This window comes from Peromyscus maniculatus, chromosome 20 (assembly GCF_049852395.1).
Source record: "Peromyscus maniculatus bairdii isolate BWxNUB_F1_BW_parent chromosome 20, HU_Pman_BW_mat_3.1, whole genome shotgun sequence".
In the NCBI taxonomy this organism is placed as follows: domain Eukaryota; kingdom Metazoa; phylum Chordata; class Mammalia; order Rodentia; family Cricetidae; genus Peromyscus; species Peromyscus maniculatus.
The window spans coordinates 36,215,766-36,243,282 of record NC_134871.1 but is presented as its reverse complement, the minus strand read 5'-3'; the positions used below and the strand labels follow the sequence as shown (position 1 = coordinate 36,243,282).

Genomic DNA, 27,517 nt, shown 5'->3' with positions numbered 1-27,517 from the left:
ATGATCTGCAAGTATCATGTGATTTACCTAACAATCTGTTTTGGGGGCCCATTTTCTATTGAATGTCCCACAAGACAAGCCAGGTATCCATCTAAAACACAATAGCTGATAAAGGGAAAGGGCTAGTCAAGAAATTTACAAGGCAATAAAATTAACCATAAGACAGTATGACAGGGAAGGAATAGGCAAGGATGATCAGAAGTTCAAAGTTATCCTCAGCTATGTAGGAAATACTACATGAGACCGACCATCTTTAAAAAGAAAAGAAGAAAAGATGATGTGACAGGACACAGAACAATAAAAATACCTTGGGAGAACAGAGAGACTATTCTGACTGAAAAGAAGTACTAATGGGAGACCTCAGAGATAAGAGCAGAGGAGCTGGTCTCTAGAGACAAGGAGAATTAGTTGGAAAATTGGACAGTTAAAAGGGGGAAACAAGATGTAAGACATTAACAAAGGCAAAGGAGCCAGTGTGGGACGGGAATCTATGTGGCAGGACTTAGGTGAAGAGGAAGCAGCTGGGGTTGCTCTAACTAAAGGCTGAGCCTTGAGGCTCCCAAGGAAGGCCAACACCATCGGGAATCAAGGAGCGGTCCACAAGGATGAAGGTGGACTGAGCACAACCACACCAGTAGCTCTATGCAGAGTGAATGTAAATTTACAAACGGAGTGAAAGAAGGGAATGTGACTTTAGGTTCCACACTGCAGCTGTTTTTTTGGAGTTGTCAGAGGAATGTCAGACAAGGTTAGGGTCATTTCCATCTCAAGTAATTTTCTACCTTCAAAAAAGACACAGCAGAAGGAGCATCATTGTGGCTTTCAAATACTCTAAAATGCTTTTTAATCACAAATTTGTTAATCATGGCAAACATTACAGCCATGTCATTAAATACCTCCAGTGTTCTTCCTTTGAACTTTTACATAGGAAAGCTTCACTGTCAAAAAAAACTGAGGATGCTTTTCCATTAATCAGAACCAATGACATACTTGAAATGTTCGGTAGCCTGTACAATAGAGCAGTTCATTAACAATGCATGCAGTTTTGAAATTAGAAGGTTTGAGTCAGGAGTCACTCTGAAAGTAATGGCAGAATGAAACTATCCATAGTCATTCAATTCCCTAAGTTCTGACTTTCTCTTTGTAAGGTTAAAAATATGAACCACACATATATGAAAAGATCTACTAACACCAATAAAACAACAGGTGCAAATTATCAGGAAGGAGAATGGCAAAGGATTTATAAGCCATGTATAAGCTAATCTTCAGTGCATTTCAACACACACTTTACATTAGTACACTTGCAAAAAGAATGAAGGAGAGCGGAGGTTGTGGTTACAGACTTTATCCTGGGAAACATCCTAACTACCTCATAACTATGGATCAACACTACAACCATTCCACTCAGTTATATAAAAGAAGACAGAGATAGGGACAGGGCATCTTAGTTTGAACAGTCAATATGTCTACCATAATATCCCCCAGTGGAGAACAATGTCTACAAACAAGCACAAAAAGGCCTACAGTTTACACTTCAACAAAAGCATTTCCAAAAGCTCTCTGAAAGGTCAAGCTATCTTCGGAATCCAATCAGAGGTGGAATACAATCAGCCAACTGTCCCAAAGTCAAGAACAACTGCATTAGGACTTTTATTTAAGCTTAAGAAAACAATTCCAGAAGTTTATATATAAAATTGTTATTAACGTCTCATCTTACACAAGTCCTACACAGGGTTTAGGGAAGAAGTTTTCTACTGTGGATTTATTCAGTGTACAGTATAATTCTTTGCTAAGTGAGTAAAAGATGCTTTATTTTATATATTCATAAAAGGGTTCTCAACCTACTCACTCTAGAAAAAAGATCTTAGCCTTGTCTAATTACCTGATTTGTAAACACCTAGTTGGGGACAAACTCATAAAATAACTTATAAAAATACTTAGTAAATACTTTTAATCTGCATATAATTAAGAATCAGAAGAAAAAATTAAAAATTAAAAGGGAGTATGTTGCAATTAAGTACTCTTTAAGAAGTTTTGTATTTTGACATTTATCTTAATGTTAATGCCCATCATGGTGTGACTAAATACTTCCAAACACGACATCCACAAGTCTAATATCTACAACCTGTAATTCAACCACAAACCAAACTGCCTCAATGCCATACTTCAAAAGGTTCAAGGCAAAATACGAGTGTCATTTCATGACATCTGAATAACCACAGTTATAGAATCACAGTATTAAAGCAAAAGAAGAAACTGATTTAAAGTTATGTAGCAAACTATGCTCCCAATATTTTAATCAATCTTCCTACTCAGTAACCAAAAAGGACACCACTGGGATGCTTAAAAATGTTTTATCAATACAAATGCACAGGAGGACACAAAATGATTTATTGGTTGAAAGCATTTCCACTTTAAATTGCATTTACATATATATAACTAATCATTTCAGAAGCAATCACATTTTCCAGATTACTCAAAAATAATCATTTCTAAACATGGAATTAGACATTTGCAGACCATAAATGCTCATGCCTAACTGAAACTAACCATGTAATTTTTAACACGCTTCAAGACAACTTTTTTGCTACATGATATGGAACAAATAGGGAACATATTTTCACATTAGACATTTTCATAGATTACTTTCAAGTTCTTAAATTAATTGTAGGTCCAGGTGCTGAAAATCCCAAATAACAGCAGAACATGAAAGAAAATAGTTTTTGTTTCTAATGGCACCTTTCTCTCCAATGATTGAGGAAGCATATGCAGCAAATGGAACATGGTTTTTAGCTCCATCCCAGATTCTCCTTCAAATGCTCACCATCCATTCCTGCTTTGAGCAGTAAAAGCATAGAATGTACTGCTTCCATTTTGCTATTTAGAGAGCCCTACCTGAAACAGCCTACAGAGTGTCAGGTAAGCGCCTTTTAAGGAAGGTGAATAACTATGATTTGTGGAAGGAAAGAAGAAGATAAGAAACTTATGTAAAATTTCATATTAAAAATTAGCTTTCTAAATAAGACTCTATACCAGATAAAACAAAACAAAATTTAAAAGCAAAAAGGCACTTACCTCACTTCCCATAGACTGGTTACACGATCCAGCTGGGTCGATAGGACAACACCAGCTTAGTGGATGCTGGGATTTCACCTGGAACAGAAACTAGTGACCTATAACTTTAGCAGGTCTAAAACCAAAAAAGCAAAATCAAGTGTATAATTTATTTTACAGTCTAAGCTTCTCTTTCTTGCTGCTATTTGGGGCTCTCAGCACATAACCCTACAATTAGTTCATTTAATAAAATATATATGTATGTTTGTTGATAAAACACCATTCGGGAAGATATCCCTTAAGTAGCCAGGAATACTGAACACTCTTACCTGCCCCTTAGCATCCTCAGGCATGGCTTTAATGTGCATTCTTTTTAAACAACGGATTACTCCATCATAAAACTGAACTGTGAATGTTCCTGAAATAGGAGCAGTTAGAATAATTAGAAAGTACCATGCAATGTTATAGTAGCATTTGGAATCTAACAGTGGTATTATGTAAAAAGATGCTCTGTTATTGCACTAACAAAGGCACAGTCTCCTGTAAGTACTCCATTGAGTTACAAATATATTTTCTTTCTTGATCTTTAAACAAGTATGAGCTAGTATTTCCCTTAAAATATGCATAAATTAAGTCCTGATGACTTAGCTGCATGTAACTTTGATCTTTACTGAAGAATTTTGAAATTTTTTATTTATTGTGTAAAGACATAAATATCCTTAGACTATCTCATAAAAACAAAATCTTTATTTACAAGAACAGTATCTCTACAGGAATGATCACTGGTCTCTTCAAAAGTTACTTTTAAAGTAGGTAACAGAGAGAAAGCTCTGATATCTGATAAAGATAATTTTCTCAGGGAGATTTATAATAGTGTTAAAGTGGCAAAAAGAATATTCTCACACATGAAGTTTAAGTTAGAAAATAATTTAGAAAGCATCAAGATGGAAGTTGTTTGCAGTTCAACACGACCAACTTGAGAGGTTGAAGGCGGCAAGTGAGTGACACTCATCTCAGTGGCAGTATAGCCATTTATTTCTACCATGCTGTGTAGCCAGCTGGGCTTTTCCCTTCCTGCATCTATCTGCTTGGAGGTCTTGAAGCAATTCACTTTATGTGGTAGAGCTCATGCCATCAAGTCAATATAAAACCACTTTAAGTATATACCTGGCCTTTACAAAAGAAGCACAAACAAAAAATGTGTTCATTATTATCAACAGGTAGGAAGTTGACTCCAAAGCCAATGGCATATATGTAAAAAGATTTTTCTTTTTTTTTTTTACCTGAAAATCACATTTTGATTTCATATTTTCATATAATTAATATAATTCTATAAATGTTGTGAAGTTCTAAACCTATGGTAGAACTCAAGAAACAAACGATCAAGTGAGCAGTAGGGCTGCAATGACAATGGCAAAATGTTAAGAATGCCAAATTGTATACATACCTTGCACTATCATCATTCCTGCAACTTTCTTCAATTCCCTCCTCCACATGGCACTCCTGGGCAGCCCATGTTGTTTGTATAGCCACTGGCAGGGCCTGTTCCTCCAGCCCTTGCTCATGCTATTTCCTCATTTGGATGCCTCCCCATGTCTCTTAACTGCACCTAACTCCAACCACTTTTCTCTGACCATTCTTAAGCCGAAAACATCTGACTACTCTAGCCCATATTTCCTACTCTTCTTTCTTTACTTTTTTATTCTTTGAAAATGTTATACATGGATATAATGTGTCTTAATCACATCCCTTCCCCAACTACTTTGTACCTCAGACTCCACCCCCATAACTACCTTTCTTCCAACTTCATGTCCTTTTTTTTTTTTTTTTTTAATAACCCACTGCATCTAATTACACCTGCCTATGTGTGTGGATGCAGGCTGCTGGGGAGAAAGTAACCAATGGTCTTACCCTACATGCTACAACACTAACCTACTGGACAAGATGTGCTCCTTAGTGCAATAATGGCAAGGCTACACCAGGGGTTGGCTGGCTAACCACTGCTCTCTTGATTGGATTTGAGGCTCTTCCACAGGTTCAGGCCTGGTACTGTAAACATGGTCAAGATTTACACCTAGGAAAGTCGAGCTCAAGTGGGAACATTCTGACTTGATTTGTAAACTAACTTTGAAATATTTATGTTTACATTCATAGATTTGTAGTGCTCTGTCTTCACTTGTGTAAGTTTTATCACAAATATATAAATGTCCTCATTAGCTAGCTTCATTTTGCTTTTACAATGAACTGGGGTTTCCCCTAGTCCCATCTGTTTTTTTCCCCCCTTTGGAAGAAAGATGCAAGCTCATGCACCATGTGGAACATATAGAAATCAAAATTAATACTTCTAGTGGCGAGTTAAGAAAACTATAAATTCAGTAAAGACTCCTAGAACTACTGCAGAAATAGCAGTAATCATAGTACCAGTAGCATCACATCTCTATTAATATAAACTTAATTTTCTGTCTTAAAACCTGTGGATAAATAGAATAGGATAAGCAACGACAGCGGTTTGTTTGAGTATAGTGTGTATGTATGTGTGTGTGTATACAACTGCAAAACACATCCATAGGAATTATGGCAAGTCCTAAAGTGCTCCATACTCAGCACAGCTGATCATAATTACAGAGTATTGTGTGCTTTTACTTTGTTTGGTTTGGGATGGATCTTAAGAAAACATATCATTAGTTCTTTCTGCCCACACTGCTACTGACCACCTACTCTATGGTAGGCTCTGGACTGGTCTCTGAAGAGTACCTAGGTACAAGACTTTAAAAAAATACACTATAGAACACAGCTCCACAGAAGCACCCAAAAGAAAAGGGAAACAATCTGAATATCCAGTGACAGAGCTGTCTAGTACCTTTTCCTGCAGTAGGTAACCACTAGAAATGAAACCACAGTCTCAGCTGCAGCTCCAAATCACTACAACAATAAATGGGACTGAGATCTTTGTAAAATGATACAATGATCATCAGTTGGACTACTGTGATTTATTTTTCATACAAAATTCCTTACATATCCCTTTAAATGTTTGCTGTTTCTATTTTACCTTTTATTCCTTTCAAGCTTATTTTCAGTTTTAATTGAAAGTTTAAACTTCCTCCATGACTTCTATCACTTCCAAATAAAATTAAAATCTTTTAGCAAGATTCTAAAGTCCCTCACATACTGATCTTTGCCCCTGTCCAGCCATTTCCCCACTATTCTATCCCAAACAAAGTGCTTTTAGCTCTTTTTTAACTATCTCATGTGTCTTTCACAACTTAAAGTGTTCAACCCTGCGTAGATCAAATGCCCTTGCAAAGAAGCTATCACTCAGTGTGTGTGCAGTGTTTGTTTCTTTAAAAAAACAGTTAAGTACTCAAGTTTATTATCTGTCTGAAAGATTCCCCAGGCTCATGGGAAATCTTGCTAACACACCTGGTTTTTTGATTTAGGCTGTGTCATGACTTAGGCTTAGTCATGAGCCATGTGATATGTAACAAATGTTTCCATAAAGAATCCTAGCAGGAAATCCACATAGGACAACATAAAACAAGAAGGTTCAGTGCAACAATTATATACCTTAACTGAAATTTAAATTAAAGGAATTTTTCTTCCCGTGCTATTTAAGTCTCAGGTCATGTTAAATGCATACCTTCTTTGTTAATTGCTTCAATCTTGGCAGGGTAATAGCGACAGTCTGTCCAACGAGCGAGAACTTCTTCTCCAGCTTTAAAATCCTAGTCAAACAACTTTTAAGATCAATTTCATATATAATAACCATTTAATTAACACAATCAGGCTGCTAAATTTGACACAATCCTTTTAAAATGTCATTATATATCTAGAAAAGCTTCAAATGGGAAAACATTCCTACTTACAAAGAATTCCTCCTCATCTTTTAGCCCTTCTTTTCTTAGCGCAGGTCTTTCAAGGGGTCGCAACCTGTTGCTGTCCCAGTAAATCCACTCATCATAACGATGACTCCAGCGCTCAAAATGAACTAGCATCTTTCCTTCTTCATAATCAATTTTTTCAATTCGTGATGGATACCTTAAAAAATAAAAAAGCTTCATATCAAGAGTAATCATTATAATGTCAAATATAAAGTATTAAACATCAAGATTTTAATGGGCACAGCTTAGCATTAAAAATATGAGGAAAACAGTCAGTATACTCCTAAACTACAAAATATGAATCACTATTGCCATTTTTTTTTTTTTTGGTTTTTCGAGACAGGGTTTCTCTGTGTAGCTTTGTGCCTTTCCTGGAACTCGCTTTGGAGACCAGGCTGGCCTCGAACTCACAGAGATCCGCCTGGCTCTGCCTCCCGAGTGCTGGGATTAAAGGCGTGCGCCACCACCGCCCGGCCACTATTGCCATTTTTAAATGATTGCTTTCAAAAGCTGAGAAAATAAGTCCTATGATACACTACAAATGCAAAATTCAGTGCTGTACTGTTTAAGAAGCTAATGTGCTGACTGACATGTGTCAAGTAGTAAGCATATCTCTATTTTTCATTCAATAATCCCAGTTCTGAAGCTATATATGCAATGCATAATTTACAGTAAGAAAACAGAAACTCAGTAAAAAATTATGGTAGGAAAAGCTGAATACTTTCTATAGTTACACAAACAATGGCATATCTAACAGAATGGAGTATCAGTCTTCAAATGCCATGTTTTAAGTTATACAAAGTAAAAAATTAAATGATATTTCAAATTATATATGTATATTATGTTTAGAAAATATTTTAACATGTACAGTTGCTTCTTTTTGTGTGGATGTTCCTGTGTGTGCATGACTATATGTACCCATTAATATGGAGGCCAGAAGACAACCTCACCTATCATTCTTCAAATGTTATCCACCTTGTTTTTCTTGCCTGGAGCTTGCCAAATAAGCTAGGCTGGTTGGACAGTCAGTCCTGGACATCTGCCTATATCCACCTGTCCGGAGTTAGATTAGAAGTACACACTACCTTGAGGTATGATTGAACATCCTTTGGGTATATGCCCAAGAGTGGTATCGCTGGGTCTTGAGGTCGATTGATTCCCAATTTTGTAAGAAACTAGCATACTGATTCCCAAGGTGGCTGTACAAGTTTGTACTTCCACTACCAGTGGAGAAGTGTTCCCCTTACTCCACATCCTTTCCAACATAAGCTGTCATGAGTGTTTTTTATCTTAGCCATTCTGACAGGTGTAAGATGGTAGCTCAGGTTTGTTTTGATTTGCATTTGTAGCTATTAGCAGTGGGACCAAGATCTGTCCCTGGCGCATGATCTGGCTTTTTGGAACCTATTCCCAATGGTGGGATGCTTCGATTAGCCTTGATGCAGCGGGGAGGAGCTTGGTCCTGCTTCAACTTGGCATGCCATGCTTTGTTGACTCCCATGGGTGGCCTTACCCTTTCTGAGGAGTAGATTGGGGGAGAGTAGAAAGGAGGTGCGAGGAGGGAACAGGATGAGAAGAGGGAGGGGAAACTGTGGTTGGTATGTAAAAATCAATAAAAAAAAAACAATAAAAAAAACAAGTACACACTACCACTTTCAGTTTTTTGTTGCACAGGTTTTAGGGGTAGACCTCATAATTTCAACTGAGCTATCTCTCCAGACAATACATCTACTTCCATCTGGGGTTAGCACACATTTTATTTTTCTATATTCTATATGCATAGACACCAAGAAGGAAAAATCCAAGACTGTAAATTTAAAAATATTTGATTGTTTTTTCTTTACAGGCAGATAATCCTGTGATTAATTTCAAAGTAAAAAATTAACTCACTTAAATGTTTTTTTTTACAAGAACTGCATTATTCCTAACATACTAGATTAAAATATTCACTTAGATGTTTAAAATGAGTAACATTAAAACTTGATTGCAATACATGGGAGATGATTCAGCTGTAATAGTTTACCTTATATTTTTCTATTTTAAAAATATATCCAATGCTTTGTTAACATAAAGCCATTATGTAACTCTGAGGTTGCCACCTATTATATAAGTCAGTGATGTTCACAACATCTAAATAGACTGAATTTTCCTAACATGGTTTCTTAGTTTTGTAGCATAATACTCAGTTGCACAGTTCCTCACACACACCATCCTCCTTCACCCACCCATTCATACCTCTCAATTCTATTTTTCCTGTCTAGCCTAACCTGACCTTCCTGTTTTTTATTCTCATTGTTCAGGGCTCATTCAACATGCAATGCTCACACCTGACTTCCTGGACTCCCCTTTCTGTTGCCTTTACAGAACTCCATATGTTAAAATTCTCTCTAGATAGGCTTCAAAACTAAGTGCCAGTGAGTGTTTTTATTGCCCGAGGCATTTATCTGTGTCTCAAAAGTTTCTAACGTCAAATAAGCTGGGGAAATTCTGGATCAAAAAGTTATGTTACTTGACGACTTCTTGCTGCTGTCAGCAAATGGAGATAAAGCACCTGACTTTATCAAATAGGAAATATGCAGCCTGTTTTATATCATAATGTTTAACAAGTCTAGTGACACTGCATAGCTAAGGATCATGATGCTAGAATATTTCTCTGGCCTATGAACTATGGGTGTAATCAAGCTTTGCTCCTTTATCATAGCCCCAGCATCTGGTGCAGTCATAACACACAAAAGCTACTGGAGCAGTTTTCATCAGGAATATGAAGTGATACGAAAAGCAGACACTCTTCACATTTCCTAAGAACTATGAGGGCTGTCCTTAACTCTTAGTCTTCAGAGAGAAGTAGATAAGGAAACATTTTGTTACAGAAAAACATCAAGCCCAGAAAACCTAGATTAACACACTTTTAGTAGATATGAATATCTAGCCACTTAAAATCAAACCTACAAAGCTCATCTTCTGTAGTGTTACTCTTGATTTGTTTTGTTGCTCTAATTTTTAAAGTATAAAAGTATAGCATACAGGGAAACTCTCAACAATGATGCCCTATATTTTCAACATTATTAGCCATTGAAGCTCTGTGAAAAGATGTTCTGTTAAAAACTAAGACATCTCTCAAAGCATAAGAGCTTCAAATTTCACATATCACATCATTCAGATTTTAAGCAAAATCCAAGGGCTTTGCTCTCTAGGTTCCTTCAAATTCTAAATGTATTAAATTCTATATATTTAAAACATTCTTCAAAGTGAGAAGAGTCCACAGTAACCAAGTCAAATATATCTCTCATTTTCATAACGTGATTCAATTCAGTAAAAAAAAAAATCAGAATCTGAATGAATTTAAATAATGTAAATCTAGATTGTTATTTTTAAGCAACTTATGGTTTTCCTAAAATATTTTAAATTCTGTTGGCTGAAAAGATGCCTGAAGCAACTGCCTGAACAAATTAAATCTTGGGGAACCTCTTCAGGATAAGTTACAGCATGTCAGATTCTCTACATAAATGCTAGAGAATGATATGCATACCGATGATACTGCCAAGAATTAAATCAATGCAAATGCACAGGATTAGAATGTTTTATTTTTCACAAGTTTTACTAGTCAAATTTTAAAGGTTAAAGATGTCAAAACTATGATCAAGAATGCCCACCATATATTTGAACAGCTAAAGGTAGGACTGGATTTTTAGTTCAATGGCAGAAGACTTGCCTACAAGAACAATGCCCCAGTTTTGGTTCATGGGCACTAGGAAAAGGGAGGGGAGGGATGAAAGATAGGCACTGTTGGTAGATTAAAAATTAATAAAACTAAACTAAATTCTATTATCATTTCAGTATTGAGCTCCGTTTAGAGAGCTGGATGAGGAATATTGTCCTGTATATCAGACAATATGGTCTTTGCTTACCGAAAGTTGGTTCTTCTTTATATATGCTGTATCTTGGTTTCTGTCCATGCTATAGATATCATAATCTGCTTTAACAGATGAGGACTAAAAAATATACATGGTACAGACATTTTTCAGAGCAGAGGCTGGCAAAAAAGCCTCTGCTCTATGTCAGTAGAAGTGGGGTTAAGTCTATATCTGAGTAGTTATAACATACAGAAAAACTTCTAAGTGAACAGACAACCTTATTTCACATGCTTAACTAATTCTGAGATCACCGGGAAGTTCACTAAAGGTTCCTAGGAAGCACTGTCCACATTGAACTTGGTGGGATATTTGAAGAATTAAGACTGAGTACAAATGCAATGCATACACAGGGTACAGTTAATGAAATGTACATTATTGAAAATGTTATGACTCTAAGTGAAACCATAGCAAATGAAGTCGTAGACAAAAGCAAGGTGTGTCATTTGTCCTAAAGGACTTCACTTTCAGAGATCTGAGGACACTTGAAGGCAATAGCAGTATTGCATTTGGCTAGACTACGCAATAGACTGTACAGTAGATAAAGGAGAACAGGAGCATGAAAGTGGACTTGTTAGCTTGTTTCCAACTTAAAGGCTTTGAAATAGCAAGCTAATGAAATGATCCTTTGTTCTACAGAGCACAGGCTTCTATTTAATTTGGCCTTTGGTTACACCTTAGGAAGGAAAAGGCATGCTAAGATATTTGCAACCCAAGTACAACGCACATTCCACACATGGCAATTCACATATAAGTCTATAGAGCAAAATATTTCCTGTTCAGCAGATGGCCCACACTAGCAGTATGTTTTGATATACACAATGAAAAAAAATTGTTGAGCAAATACATTCACAAATGCCTCTTTATCTTAAAGCATGTATTATTTTCATATGCTAGCTATGCTTTACTATAATTGACTGTGAATTGAACATAAGACTTTTCTTCCTGAATTTGGAAGATGTGGTGTTAATGTTTTTGTTTTTGTCACTTTTAAAGGCTGAATCACAGAAAGCTGCTACAGTAAAGAATGGTGATTAGGCTCAGTCTCAGACATTTATGAATGATTCAGGAAAATATTTAAGTGGAAGATTAGGATTTCAGAATCCATAGTGTCAGGTAAGAGGCCACAATGACTAGAGACAAAAGTTAGGAGAGAATCACTATAGCTGCCTCATCTCAAGCTTTAATAGAAAGAAATGAAGAGAATGTCACTTCACCAAAGGGATGACTTCCTCAATGCCAAAATTCTATGTCAAGCTCTCTGGCCCCTTATCAAGTGCTGCCGAGAAATAACAAAGCTTTCACTCTCTATCTTTCTTGCAAAAATCTCTCCTCAAAAGGCAGATGTTGCAAGTCCACAGAGTTTGGTCCAGTGGAATTTACTGCCTTAGAAAATCAGGAGGTGCCTGCATTGTTCTGGGTCAACTTGGCTTTTCTAAGTCCTATATTCGGGAAGTCTGTAAACATAGTCTACTTCTAGAAAATGGAGGAAAAACTTTACTCTAAAATGAATTACAGGCATTTGGACTAATATAAATTAAAAGTATCAAAAATACTGAGAATCTGACTTGAAAATATTTTTCCTAATTTTAATTTGCCTTTAGGATTATTTGAGCCTTTCCAGGTCTAAGTCCTCTAACATTCAAGTTAAACCACAGCCCTGGCTACAAACATAGAAACACCATTGGCAAAAATAAAAATTACTTTTACCTTCTCAGAACTCTTGAAATCTCACTGCCATATCTAAATACTGTAATTTCAGCACTGTAAGTGATGTTTTGAACTTACATAAGATTGTTCAGAGGGTAACAGTACCTACAGATTCTAGACTAAATCCATAATTCAGTAAGAACCAGACACTGGCTAAATACATTGGCCAGAGAGGTTAGCTGCGTCTGAACAGTATCAATTTCCACCTGTATCAACTCCCAAGTGCTAAGAAAACACAAGCAGTCTAAGAAAGGAGTCACTACTGCTAGTGAATTCCTATCCTGGCTCATACTGCTCACTTATTTTTGTCTTATACTTGCTACATAAGATATATATTTGCAGCCAGGCAATGGTGGCACACATTTTTCTTTAATGCCAGCACTTGGGAGGCAGAGGCAGGCAGATCTCTTAGTTCAAGACCAGCCTGGTCTACAGAGCTAGTTCCAAGACAGCCAGGGCTACACAAAGAACCCTTGTCTTAAAAAACAAACAAACAAATATATAAATATATATATATATATATATACACACACACACACATATGTATATATATGTGTATTTGCTGTGTGTATATATGTTTATATATTTACATACACATATATGCTATATACTTACAAATATACATATATTTGCTATCTCTGTGTGTGTCACTATATTTGCTCACTTTATTATTGTCTTATCCACTAAGTTAAGAGACTGGGGAATTCCTTTGTTGCAAAGGTGTGTCAGGTGTAGAAGTAGATGATTTTTCCTCAGAGACAGGTACACCTAAGTTGAATTAGATTTTTAAAGGGATGTCCTTTAAATAAATACCTTCTGGAAGGCAGGACAACCTACTATCATCAGTGCTTTACTTATTATCCTTAAAGAGAAGAGGCATGAGAGAGCAGGCATGGGTAATGCCAGAAATAACAGCTGATGAATTAATTTTTAAGATCATTTTAGAGTAGCAGTAAAGCAAGCATTTTCTATATTAAAGGAATTCATTCTGATCTGTCATCTAGTTTGCTATATCCTGATATATTTTTAACCTATACTGATAAAGTCAACTGTAGGAAAACGACTTGTGAATCTTTTGCACACAAACCAAAGGGCAGAGTTGACAACTCTTTTTAGGTTACAACTCACTAAATATAACCAGAATATGCTTCCAAAGTTTTTTAAATAAAATGTCATGCCAACAAAATGGCATACTTTAAAAGAATGTCAATAAGTTTTCAAGTTTTGTTTTAAATTTAAATAAATTATTTTGCTTATGTTGATAATAAAGTTTATAATTTTTGTAATCTAGGAATTAACAGTTCTTTCTTCATTTCCGTAAAGGAGAATCAAAACCATGGTATATAAGAATGAGTAATAACACAGTTTATATAACCTGCACAAAGATTATTTTAAAGATAATAGGATGTCTTAACAACATAGATAAGTTTTAAAGGATAGCAATAAAGAAACTTGAAATAAGAGTTAGGAATAATCTAAATGATAGGAGACTCCAGGAGGTAAGGATTGACAATCTAAAAGTTATGTAGATAAAATTTAATTTTTATCATGCAACTACTGAAAGTATCTAAAATCTACGAGGACAGCCAGAAACAGAGGTAAGGGCTGACTGTTAGGTTGGATGATTACTTGCCAAATAAAAATTAAGGTTAAATACAACAAATACAATATTCTTGTAACCTAATAACTTTTTTATATTGTTAACTTCCTGGAAGCACTTTAAGTTTATATTATGCTTTGTCATTTTCAAAATTCCCCTCATCTATGCACCCTAACTACACTGGCAATGAAGATGTAACAATATTATTATGCCAGCACATTTTAAAAAGTTACTGCTGTACTACATGCATGATAGTTTTCACATTTTAACACAATAATGAAAACAAACATCTTAATTCAAACTTGGCATTATAAAATGAAACAAAAACATGAAATAGTCTTGATTCTCAAGAACATTGAGATAATGTATTATTGGTCAAAATCACATCCTCTCTAACCAACCTATAATCCACAGCCCCAGTTGCTAGATAACAAAGAGGGCCCAAAGAGGGATGCATGGATTTCCCCGGGAAGGGGAAATAGAAGAGATCTCCTGCGTAAACTAGGTAATGGGTGGTGGTGGTGGTGGTGGACTGAAACTTGGGGGAGCAGGTTGGGTGGGCTGGGTGCAGGAGACAGTTCAGGGTCAGGACAGAGGGCTAGGGAGAAACCTGGTACCAGGGAAACTCTCAGGAACCTACAAGGATGACCCCCAGCTAAAGCATGCCTGAAGTGTCCATCTACTGTAATCAGATGGGTGACTACCCTTATTGTCATTGCAGAGTCTTTATCCAGTAACTGATGGAAGCAGATGCAGAGATCCATAACCAAGCACTGGTCCGACTCTGAGAGTCCTCTTGAAGAAAGGGGGAGGAATTGTATGAGCAAGGTCATGATGGAGGAACCCACAAAGACAGCTGACCGGGGCTAATGGGAGCATATGGACTCTGGACTGTCATGGAGCTTCCATGGGACCGACCTAAGCCCTCTGCATGCTTGTGACAAATACGTAGCTTGGTCTGTTTGTAAGTCTCCTAGCAGTGAGATCAGGACCTGAGATCAGGACCTGTCCTTGGTGCTTAGCTGGCTTTTGGGAACCTGTTCCCCATACTGGGTTACCCTGCCCAGCTTTGATAAAGGGGGAGGAGCTTAGTCCTACCTCAACTTGATGTGTTATGCTTTGTTCAAGTCCATGGGAGGCCTGTCCCTTTCTGCATGTTGATGGAGGAGAAGTGGGTAGATGGGGAGGGAAGGTAGATGGGAGTCAGGGGGGAGGGAACGGAATGGGAGGAGGAGGGAGCAGAAACTGTTGATGTTAAAAAAAATAATAAAAATAAAAAAAATAAAAAAAATAAACATCCTCTCCTAACACTGAATTCTAAAAATCCTCATCAGTGATTTTTTTCAGATTTTTGCAAACCCACTTACTCGTAAGACACTTGTTAGCAGAAACTTTTCTTTCAACCTGCTCCTTAGTTTTGGACCCATTACCTTCTTACAAGATTACTAAGGGCTTCTTCTTACCTTCACTAAAGCATGTTCTTCCTTTTACCAGTACTGGATTCAAAGTTCATGTACTTTGGATAAATTTTTTGGGTTGCTAGAACCAGACTTTTAAAAAATGTCAGCAAAATCCAGAATTCTAGGTTGCAGCTGTTTAATTTTCTTTAATATTTAGCATTTAGAATATTTCCAATAGGCGGGTTTGTTTATGCCCCTACTGACAAATCCTACAGGTTTACACTGCTTCCTTGTTTCATTTTTTGATGTTAATTTGATGTTAATGTTCATCATGCCCCTTTACCATGTGGAAGAAGCCATGCTCAGGTAACTCCTTTCAGTGAACTGTGTGCTTCACTCCTCAAAGGATGCTTTATGTGAGGCACTACTTTCCCACTATTTGTTTGTTTCTGAGACCCAGTCTTACTATGCAGACAAAGCTCACCACATCTCAAAACAATGCCTCAGCCCCCTGGGTGCTGGGAATACAGGTATGTCACCACACCAGACTCTTGCTACTTTTTTTAAAAACTGAAGTCACCAATGTTCCTAAAGACTCAATAATTTGTTCAAGTTAAAGTAGTAATAAATGATACATCTCTGAACTCAGGTTTTTTTAGTCCATAATTATTTATCCAATTATTATAGATTCTGCATTATGTACTAGATGGTCAACTCTTATCACTATTATGGTTCAAATCCAGTAGTAGGTTCTTACCACTGAAAACAATACAGAAATTAAAATAATTTATTTTTTCATGCAAATAGTCTGCTTCTTATATAAACATGTCTGAAATTGGTTTATTAGCCCAAAGAATATAGTACAGTTCTTGTTATCTTGTACAAAATAAATACCCACTATGCATAAAATGGTATGTCAACAATGACCACATTTAGTAAGAATGCTGTAAGGGATATGTAGAATAACTAATGGCTTCCATTAAACCACATATGAAACACTCACTCTTTTTTAGATTGGATCTAATCTTTGCCACTATATGTGCGCACGCGCACACACACACACACACACACACACACACACACACACACACACACACAAAGCACAGCAAGCCTGAGATTCTACTTTCACACATTTATAAATTGATGAATTCATGAAACAAAATTGTCAATTTGAAGATTTGCTTCTACGCCAAAATCAGGAGGAAGTTCTTTGAACAGGTAGACCTGAAATTAACTGCCTTGCCTAAACTGTAATTCTAAGAACAAGGGCACCAGTGGGCTCTTAAATACCAAGTACATACACACAGAGAAGTCAGGAACAGTGCTAACTTGGACACATTTAGCCAACAGGCTAAATGTTCTATGTGATGCAGTGGAATGTACTGTTGATCTCACCATAGCTGCAGTGAAAAGTTTCTATCATCCAAATGTTTCAGACCTCTATATTTCTCTATACTTCTGAACACCATTTTTTTCTTCTAAGTGACTAGCAGTTTTGAATAACTACCTATAAATTCTTCATGCCTATTTTATTTCTGTCTCAGATCTGTGACAGGTCCATCTATAAATAAGATAAAATAATCTGTCAACCCAGAAAAGGTGAAAATAGATAAAAGAAACTGGGGTTCTAAGTGGGCAAAACCTATAATGGAACACTCCCACTAGAACACCAAAGCAGAGGCACAAATCTTGTGACCAGAGTATTTACATACGACACATACTTTCTGGATTCTAATTAAATTTACTTTATCTAATAACCCTTTCTTCCTTTCAAAGAAAACAGTGTTTAAGAACAAAATAAACAAACAAAAGTCAATCAAACTTGTAAAGCAGAACCTGGATTTAAAAATGCATTAATACACTGAGCACATGTGGTTAAGAACAAAAACAGAGGGACCAGGTGTGTTCTGAACTAATGAGCCCACGCTACCCTATTTCTTATCTTGCTTTTCATACGTTTTTGTCAGGAGGGTCTCATCATTAGCATCTTAAACACAGCAGGCAGAGCTCTAGTTTGTGGAAGTTTAAAGTGTCTATATGCTGGCACAGGCCCACATAAATGATTAAAGTAGATTAAACATCAGAATTTAAAAGAAAGTTCTTCAATTCAATTCGAGTTCTCTGCAAAAGGGCTTTTAAACTTTAGTCTGCTGATTTTGTGTGTGTGTGTGTGTGTTTGTGGATTTATGAACCTAATATATAATTCAATTACTTTGGTATTATACATGAAACTACACATTTTTCCCCCTGGGTCTACAGCAGAAATCAGGCTATTAATGGCAGTGAATGACTCAAAGTAATTATATTTCAAATATTAAAAAAAATTGAAATTCCAAATACAAAAGGACAAAAACTTTATTCATATCAGCTAAAGAATCTCTATCTTGGAAGTATTCAAACTTATCTAAAACTACTTTACTTTTAAAATGACTAATTTTCTGGGACATTCTCCTGCCCTCAATATAGATTACACATCTCTATATTCTTCTGAATAGTCACCAATTTAAAGTTAACTTTTTACTCAGAAAGAAAAACGCATTTATTTTCAATTAGAAGGTATCTGTCACTACTACAATCTTCTTGAATTTTCTCACATATTAAAATTCTGTTGGTGAACAACTTAAAACACTCACATTTGCAAATGTTCTATACAGTTCAAACCCTCCAAATGTGTGGGAATAGCATTTGCCAACTCAAATTTAAACTGTTCTAGCAAATGCTCATACTTAGAGACATCTCTACACTTTTTAATCTCTTATTTTCCTTTTCTTTAGATCTAGAGGAGAATTAATAGAAATATTCCAAAAGAAGTCAGAAGAGCAGAACTCATCTGAATATTTTAAGTTGACTGTATTTCAAATCTTGTAAGACTACCACTCCATCTGCTGTGTTCTTATAAATAAATTACTAACTGCAGAGTAACAACTTAATCAAATGGCAGCAGTTAAACTGTTAAAACCAGTATCATCACCATATCTTACCAACTATATTCCACACGGTTAGATGCTAATGTGTGTAGAGGTGTTCTGCAACCTAGAAAGTCTACAGGAGGAGGAGGATGTGATGAGTAGTTTAAAAGTCTATGCTCCCACAGCTTGTTTCTTGTGGGAGTCTAGTTCACTCTCATACCAACACTAATGTCTATTCAAAGTCTGGACACTGAAGTCTTCATATCCCCAGAGGTTTATTTTCTAGCTTTCCCTCTCCCTTCACATTTATGTCAGTGTTTTAATTTTGAAATTGTAGAATTCAAAGCAAGTTTAGATATCTTTTTATTTGATCCTAAAAATATTGCATAGATAACAGCCAGTGGCACTGTTAAACAAACCAGGATTTGCCCATACTTACCAGATCAATAAGTAACTGCATAAATTAAAAACCATTCACTTAGTGTCTTTGATATAACTTTATTACGAATATTCTCTTTCTCCAAATATATTCCTATACCAAAACACTTGTTTTGGTATTATGATGTTGTCTTCCAAAAATAAAACTCAATGTTAAGGTGTGAGTAGACCTAGGTAACAGTGGATAATATGATGGAAAACTACAATTTAGAACAGCTCATTATATGAGCTAATCTAGCACATTAAAGTCCTTACCTTATGCAGGTTGTTCAGGAAATAAGTTAAAAGAAAATGTTTTAAGTAAGATGACAAAATATTTAAAAATTAAAAGTAGGAGTTTACTGTGTGTAGAAGAACTAGGTAGCAAAAGCAAATACAAAGTCAAACTCCACAGTGACTTTTCAGGGCCTGTATTCATTAGGTCAGATAAACAAGCCACCAATGACTTTCATATATAGCTGCATCTGACTTTGAAAACAGGAAGTAACAAATTACTAATTAATAATAGAAGTGAATTTTCAGAGAGAAGCTATCTTTATGAACTTTAAGGAGATTGTGGTATTGGTTGTTTAAGTACTACCGATGGTACTCTTCCTAGGAAACAGATTTAAGTCTTCCTAGTAAGTCAAATCTTCCTAAACCTAAAAGAAGTTGCTTAACTTCAGTTTACTTCTTCCCACTAGATTTAGTATATCCTTTTATTACGAGGACACATCAAAATTTATTTTCCTTTTTATACATGAAAAACCTGTCATACATACAGATCAAACTAACTGGCATTTTGAGAATTCCACTATTATCAACTTTTGTGCTTTTTTTTTTTTTGTCGTTGTTGTTGTCCGTTTGGGTAGTACAGGAGATTAAACTCAAGGCTTTGCACATGCCAGGCAAGTGCTTCTTCATAAAGCTATATTATTATGTTATATAATATATAATATATATTATATTATATATTATTACTAAAGGTAGACACACTAAGTTGCCATGCTGACCCTGAATTTGCTATCTTCCCACTTTAGCCTCCTAAGTTGTTGGAGTGTGCCACCATGCTTAGTTTGTCCTTCTCTCCATTTTTTTTTTTTTTTAATTTTTCTATGGGGGGTGGCTAGAGAGATGGCTCAGTGACACTTGCTGACCAGGTCTTAAGACCTGGGTTCATCAAGCTGATAGGAAGTCATGAATTTTAGACCAACAGCTATAGAGCCTGCATGGGACTGGACTAGGCCCTCTGCATTGGCACTTGTGTACAGCTGTGCAGTTTGGTCTGTTTAAGGGGCCCCTGGCAGTGGCAATAGGATCTAGCCCTGGTGCAAGAACTGGCTGTTTGGAGCTCTCTATCACCTCTCATACTTCTTTTTTTTTTTTTTTTTTGGTTTTTCGAGACAGGGTTTCTCTGTGTAGCTTTGCGCCTTTTCCTAGAACTCACTTGGTACTCCAGGCTGGCCTCGAACTCACAGAGATCCGCCTGGTTCTGCCTCCCAAGTGCTGGGATTAAAGGCGTGCACCACCACCACCACCACCACCACCACCACCACCACCACCACCGCCCGGCTCTCATACTTCTTTTTAAAAGAAAATGTACCAACATGTGATAAGTTAATTCCACAGTATGTGGTTCAATGTACATGTCTTGAGAACAATACTTTGTAAGCAAGATTTGTAATTCTGCTCTGCTCTGCCTGTCTAATTCCTTAACAGTTCAAAGTATATATCAATTAGGAATAGTTTTCAAATGGAACTGAATGTATATGGAAGATAAAAGCACTCATGCACAAGTATCAAAGAATGAAGGAAGGGGGAAAAGTTATACTTAGTATATTTTAAACTACCAAGTATTCTGATCCTCATGAAATTATTGAAGTATTTCAAAACCAAACCTTTTTTTTTTGTTTTGTTTTTTCAAGACAGGGTTTCTCTGTGTAGTTTTGGTGCCTGTCCTGGATTTTGCTCTGTAGATCAGGCTGGCTTCAAACTCACAGAGATCTGCCTGCCTCTGACTCCTGAGTGTTGGGACTAAAGGTGTGCGCCACCACTGCCTGAAAACCAAACTACTCTTAATTTTTATTTGATACTAAATCAAACATGTGAAGACTTTATATGAAATATTGAATGATCTTTTACAAGTAGGGTAATATACATACATACATATATACATAAAATAGTTAATTGTCTTGTTTAGTTATATAACTGTTTTTTAAAAAAAAAAAAACCTTCATATAAATTTTGTACCACATAGAAATTTAAGTAGACTTCAGCACTTCAATAGCTGTTTTGTGGTAAACCACCTGATATTGAATTTAAGGTTGATCTAACTCTATTTCCTGATATTGACAAAAAAAAAAAAAAAGCAAAACTTAAATCTTAAGAAAATTATTGAATTACCCAAATAAATATGTATGTATAAGTGTATACATAAATAATACTCTGGAAGGCTTTTTTAAGGAGCCATGTCAAGAATAGTGTTTATGTAAATGAGTTTATAAAAATTAAACTCAACCAATATTTCAGTGTTTGTCACGTGATTACTCTGGCCAATATTTCTCAATGAGTCCATTATCACTGGGCTTACTAGAATTCCACGTAGGCATTAAACTTAGTTAACATGAACTTCTTGTTGAGAGGCTACAACTCTGACTTGTTTTTATGAATTCTATTCTGAAGCATAGGATACTAAAGGATACTCAGGCAAGATCTGAACAAGGATTTCTCTAAAAATATTTTTTAAATTTAATTACTGAATCAAAATTTAACAGCCACTGAATTAAAAGACATTTCACCACCAAAAGTAAACTTATACAAGGCCAAAGTTATGTTAGTGTCCCTGAAAACGACTGCATGAACTAATAAACTATGTGCTTCATCCAAGTTAGAAGCTAGCTCAATGGCACTTTGTTGACTGAGAAGCCTATGAGAATATATGAATATGAAATAACTTGTTATTCACAAAAGTAACAAAAAAAAGCAAAGATTCACAGGAAAATGATTTTTTCTATAGTCATATCTCACGAAGATTCAATAGTGTACCTCTCCAGTAAAACGATGTTGGCTAAATCACAACTAAGAAAGTCAAATTGGCACAAACTGGCATCTTTTGCTGCATGACGTGAAGGTACTTTGAAGTTGTGAGTATTTCACCACTGTCATCAACACATCCTCACTGACATTTGCTAAAATCTGGAGACTGCTTCTTAATCACCTTTGCTATGATGAAGCCTATTTCTCAGGTGCTTCCCACGTTCAAAGAAACACTATATATACTATCTACCTGGTAAGAAACAGGCTCCTTATAAGACCTACCCACTGAGTAGCTGGGAGTAAGAGGCAAAATAATTGTCACTCAACCTTAAAGCAGAATTCTAAACTGTCCTAAAGAAGAGCCCCGCCCCCCCCAAATGAGGCCATTAAACTAGGTGGTAAAGATATGCTGAGGTCTAAGGCTAGATGTTAACAAATGTCAAGGGTTAGTCTAAACAAGTTTTCTGTCTCCCACTGTCAATTTGGTAGGCTGACTGAATGCAAATCAATGATAAGCGGAATCTACTGGCTCCCATCATGGCTTTAATGGAAATAATATGGAGAAAAACATCAAAGTGTGTGGTGAAGAAAGTCCTGGAGTAGCTAAGTTACTAGGCCCTTCTCCAAAACAAGTGAGTGTCAGGAGAGGGGAGCAAAGGTAGCACTGGCACCAGGCAAACACTATCAAACACTTCTCTCAGTGGCTCAGGAATGCCAACAAGAGGACATCTGCCTAGAAGGCAGAATGATGAGCCTCCAATAAGAATGAGCAACTCATTTCCTCATCCTTACTCCTCTGTGGGCCAGTGAGCCTGTGTGCTGTTTCCCTCCTCTCCTAGCCAAATGGATATCACACTAGCATATCACCCTTTCCTACACCACTGTGTAAGAGACAGGCATAGTGTGTTTATACTGACCACCTGCCACAGATGCCCAGAACAAGAGGAGAAAGTGCAGTTCTGTGAGACTATCTTTCTAGTACAACATGCCATGAGGCTCTGCTCTCTAAGGAAGGAAGAGATTAGATGGGACTTTGGTTTTCAGTGGGATAATGAAAGATGGACATGGACACTAGGAAAGTAAAAGTCCTAACCACTAATATTATCTGATGAATAGCAAGAAAACACACACATCAAGGTCTTATCCAAATTTAGGAAGCTGGTTATGTGAATTAACCCTCCTCCCCCTTCCCCAAAATAGCTCTGTTAGTTATTCAGGGGTACCATCCTTTGTATTTGCCTCATACTCTAGAAAAATACTTTCAAATCTCAAATATCTAAAGCACTGTACTAAACAATCTCTGAAGTTTATGAAGGCTAAACCTAAACCCAATGTGCACCAGTATTCAAGGGATAGATATACTCATGTTCCTGACATGTGATTAGGATAGCCACTGACTTCCTAGAGCTACAGATCTAGTGTTTTTGGTCAAAGTTCTGTATTTTCCATACCATTTCTGTAAGTAGTCCAGTGCCTCCAAACGAGCACCAATCTCAAAAGTGATTCCAGGACGATTTGGGGGCTTTTTACTCATCTTGAGATCCTATTCTTCAGTATTTTCTTTCCACTACCTCAAGAGGAAAAAAGAAAGTTAGAATCTAATGCATGAAATGCACAAGGAATATGGCTTAAAGGAACAGACAGAATTTAAGTAACTTTCAAAATAATGCATGGAAGTTATAATACTTTCCAGTTTTTTAATTTGATGACTACCAATACCTATAGGTAGCATGCAACATGAAGGCAATACTGGCAAGGCATAAAAGGAATACAGAAAAGAAAACTAGCTAAAAAAAGAAGAGACAAGCCAATAAGAATTATGAATGTCGAGCCGGGTGTTGGTGGCGCACGCCTTTAATCCCAGCACTCGGGAGGCGGAGGCAGGCGGATCTCTGTGAGTTCGAGGCCAGCCTGGGCTACCAAGTGAGCTCCAGGAAAGGCGCAAAGCTACACAGAGAAACCCTGTCTCGAAAAACCAAAAAAAAAAAAAAAAAAAAAAAAAGAATTATGAATGTCTAAAATGCTTTAAACCTTAACTCAAAAATGCCTAAGAAAGTTCCATCCAAGGAAGGTTGAAAATGCTCTTTTTAAAATTTTTAAAAATTAAGACAACCCTGTTCACTGAAATCCTTGAGGGGAATAGCTTAATCACTTTTCACTTAATTTCCAGAAATCGTTTAGTGCGTCAAAATGTACAACCCTATATAAAACACTAAAAACATGAAGGAAGCAGTAGAAATGACCTATGCCACCACCGAGGAGAATAACCAATCTTCCTGGAAGATCAGGATGCATTATTACATACTACCTCAGTGGCTCACCACTGATAATTTTAACATGAAGAGTTGCAGAGGATTTTTCTTTCTTAAACTTCACATTTAATAATCAATAATGCCAGAGTTTGACCCTGAGTATGGTTTCTATCATTAACTCAACATAGTCCCCACAATAACAAAAAGCTTTTTCATTAAAAGCAAAACATGCCCTCCCCCTAAAAAAAACCTGCAAAAGAGTTCTCTGTAGATCATTCACAGATCAAGTATTTACTGTTCTTTAGGCCACATTGGCCTCCTAGTACACTTGAGGCCTTTTTCACTACTGAGTATTTGAGGAAAATGAATACATTCTCAAAGTATCAATAGTGTAATGAAAATATAATTGGTATGCACAGTCTCATCATAATACAATTGTTAAGCAGGAATATAAAGCTGTTATTGTTGGAGAAAGATGCTTAAAACATGTTTTACATCACTACTGACTAGGCTCCCTCCAGCTTAAAAAATATAAAACCTCACAGATTAACAAAAACCTTTAAGAACAAATCTCACACAATTGAAATTTTTTTTATATATATAATGGTTTGATTACTGTTTAAAACAGGCAAAAACGTAATGGTAAACAGAATTCCAAATGTGCCTTCCTGGTTTTTTTTTTTTTTTTTTTTTTTTTGAACCTGTAAAGTAAGGGAAGAAAGAAATAGCGTCAATGCTTTCCACAAAAGAAAAAATATGGGGGATCAAGTTCGCAAGCTCGTGGCTAAGGGGCTATAGAATATTCTGGCATGGCATCAGTGAGGTTAAGATTTGTAGCCAGGGTACGTTGGGTGTAATGGCAACAAACATAAATATTTTAAATAGAAATCTTGTATGTGTGCAAAACATGCGAGGCTGCTCCTTAAATGTTCAGAAATCGAATCCGAAGAGGCAATTTGCCAGTTACGCTAACATCGCCTGAGATCAAACTTCCAGCCTGTAAATCTAATCCCCCAGTGACTCTCAGGAATGAGGCACCTCAAAAGGCACGGGTGAGGTTCATTCTCTTGTGGGGAGATGGGAGAATGCAGGGGGCATCTGAATTAAGAACTTTTACAAAACCATCTACTAGAAAGATCCTTAAAGAAAACAAAAACAAAAACGTTTAACAGAGAAAAAGATGGGTAGGGGAAGCAAAAAGGAATGAAAAAAAAAAGGAAAGCGGTAAAAAAAAAGAACTGCGATGTAAAGACGATGAAGTTAGCAGAGATGACAGTGAGAGGAAAGAGACGGAAACAGAGCAACTGAGTGGTGAGGGAAAGACCGCGAAGCTAAGCAGGGGTGGGGGACGAGGCGGGCCCATACGGGCAAGGGTGGCAAGGGTGGCAAGGGGAGCCAGGAAAGGCCGCGACGCGGCTGGCCCAGAGCCCGGGAGCTGCAGGTTGACAGCCGACTACCGGGCAGGGGAAGGAAGGCGGGGGATCGCGGCGGCGCGCAGACAATAGGGCCGGCGGGTGGCAGGGAGCCGGGCGCCGGCCGAGAGCGAAGCGGGCGCGAGTGCGGCCCGGGGACCCGGCAGCCTCCAGGCCCCGCCGCCGCCTCTTACCGACTCGGCCTCCTCTCCGCACAGCAACCGGGCCGTCCGGGGCCGAGCCGGGGTGCGTCAAGGCGGCCAGCGCGGGCCTCGTCCGCGTCTGCCCGGGCAGCGGCCCGGGAGGGAGCAGGAGCCGAGCGAGCCGGGCCCGCGGCGCCGCGTCGGCCCGAGGAAACGCGGGAGGGAGCCGCGTCCGAGCCCTCAAGCCCGCTCGGGGGCCGCTACCATCACCGCCTTCGCCTTCGCCGCCGCCGCCGCCGCCACCGCCGCCGGCCAGCCCTGACGCGACGCCGGCCGGGGACGTCAGCCGCCCGCGACGCACCGGAAGCGTGACATGCGAGGGCCGGGCTCGCGCGGCGCAGCCGATTGGAGGACTGTTCTGGGGGCGGGGCTTCGGCCCGGGCTGGGCTCCTGGCGAGTAAAGGGACTTGAGCTCTGGATTCCCCTTAGTGCTGGAAAGAGGTTGAAGATCTGACGCGATTGTTGTTGGTTTCCAACTAATCCCTCTCCCAGGGACCTTGGACAAACATAAATGCACCACATACTTTCCTCGATGTCTGTTTCAGCCCACATTAACGACAGACACAATGATCTCTATTACAAAATCAGAAAAGTGTCTGGATGGATACTAATAAATATACCATGTAATAATTACAACCGCACAATTATACTGTTCTCCAAACTCAGAAATTCTTACTAAGCAAATAACAGACATTCCTAAGAAGTGTGGCACAGCTATAGAGCCTGTGACTACCATGATGTGACTTCCATAAGTCTATACAACTATAGAGACTGTTAGAGGGACAATCTTTATTGGATAATTACCATGCCCCAGAGTCTGCATTAAGCAAAAGAGTCCCTGTCCCAGCTTTGAGAAAAACCCACAAGTGATCACAGACAAAATACTACTGAAGGAAACATCTATTTGTTTTCTCTCTCTCGCCAACCTATCACTCTGCCTCCCACGTTTTTAAAGCGCATCGTTGCATACAAATGGCACTTATATTTATCTCGCTTCATCATGTACAGAGAAAAATAGCAAAGTAACTCTAAGTTTCAATGGTAGTGAGATTTTGTAAATTAAGCAAACATAGTCATATTCGACGTTTTATTCAAAAGACATTCATTCAAAGATATGTTTCTAATAGCTGCAGAATTACACTGAGCTTGGTGATGCCACAATGTAAATAAGACAGATGATAGAGGATGTTTGTCATCTAGTTTTTCTTTTCAATGTCTGATAATTTCCTCCATGATTGTCATTAGTCCAATGCAATCTAGAATCTTCCTTCTGCCACAGGCAGAATTTAACTTTCCATTTTTTTGGTAAAATGTGCTTGTTCATTTAATAGGCTATAAAATTAAAATACAAGTAAAATTTATCACAGGGAATGGCAATGCATGATGCCAGATCAACAAATTTCCTGTGCCTCAGACCGTGGCTTGCAAGGTTTGCAACAACTGCTGTTTTGGTGTGATACATCAGGATGAGCCCAGGAATGATACATCATTACAACAAGCATGTACTTGTAAACAATACTTAACTTAAACAACAAATTGTACAATGTTGAGAAGTAAAAGGAACATATGAATAAATCAGGATCATTTGTTAATAAAGGCTAACCTTCCAAAACTTAAGGAATCTTGGAGGAAGAGTCAACTTCTCATTAAATGGGATGAAAATATTAGACTCTAATGAATTTAGTCTCCCTTGTGGCAAAAGGTCTGACTTCAAATGCTAATTAAACCATATTCT

The 27,517-nt window shown here is 37.4% G+C and overlaps 1 protein-coding gene across 10 annotated transcripts in view; it reads right to left on the bottom strand.

Annotated features, from left to right (window-relative positions):
* Phf20l1 (PHD finger protein 20 like 1) overlaps nucleotides 1–25,910 on the bottom strand; it is a 68,422-nt gene extending 42,512 nt beyond the window's left edge. For 3 of the 10 annotated variants that reach the window (XM_076555988.1, XM_076555990.1, XM_076555998.1), the window contains exons 1-6: nucleotides 25,774–25,910; nucleotides 23,367–23,486; nucleotides 6,918–7,089; nucleotides 6,692–6,776; nucleotides 3,384–3,472; nucleotides 3,076–3,165 (exon numbers count right to left, since the gene is read on the bottom strand). In XM_076555988.1, coding sequence (XP_076412103.1) covers nucleotides 3,076–3,165; nucleotides 3,384–3,472; nucleotides 6,692–6,776; nucleotides 6,918–7,089; nucleotides 23,367–23,449 — 519 coding nt within the window. In that variant the 5' untranslated portion in view covers nucleotides 23,450–23,486; nucleotides 25,774–25,910. The remainder of the gene's footprint in view (nucleotides 1–3,075; nucleotides 3,166–3,383; nucleotides 3,473–6,691; nucleotides 6,777–6,917; nucleotides 7,090–23,366; nucleotides 23,487–25,773) is intronic. The other 7 variants (XM_076555991.1, XM_076555994.1, XM_076555995.1 and 4 more) reach the window with 5 other exon arrangements.
* Between the last annotated feature and the right edge of the window lie 1,607 nt (nucleotides 25,911–27,517).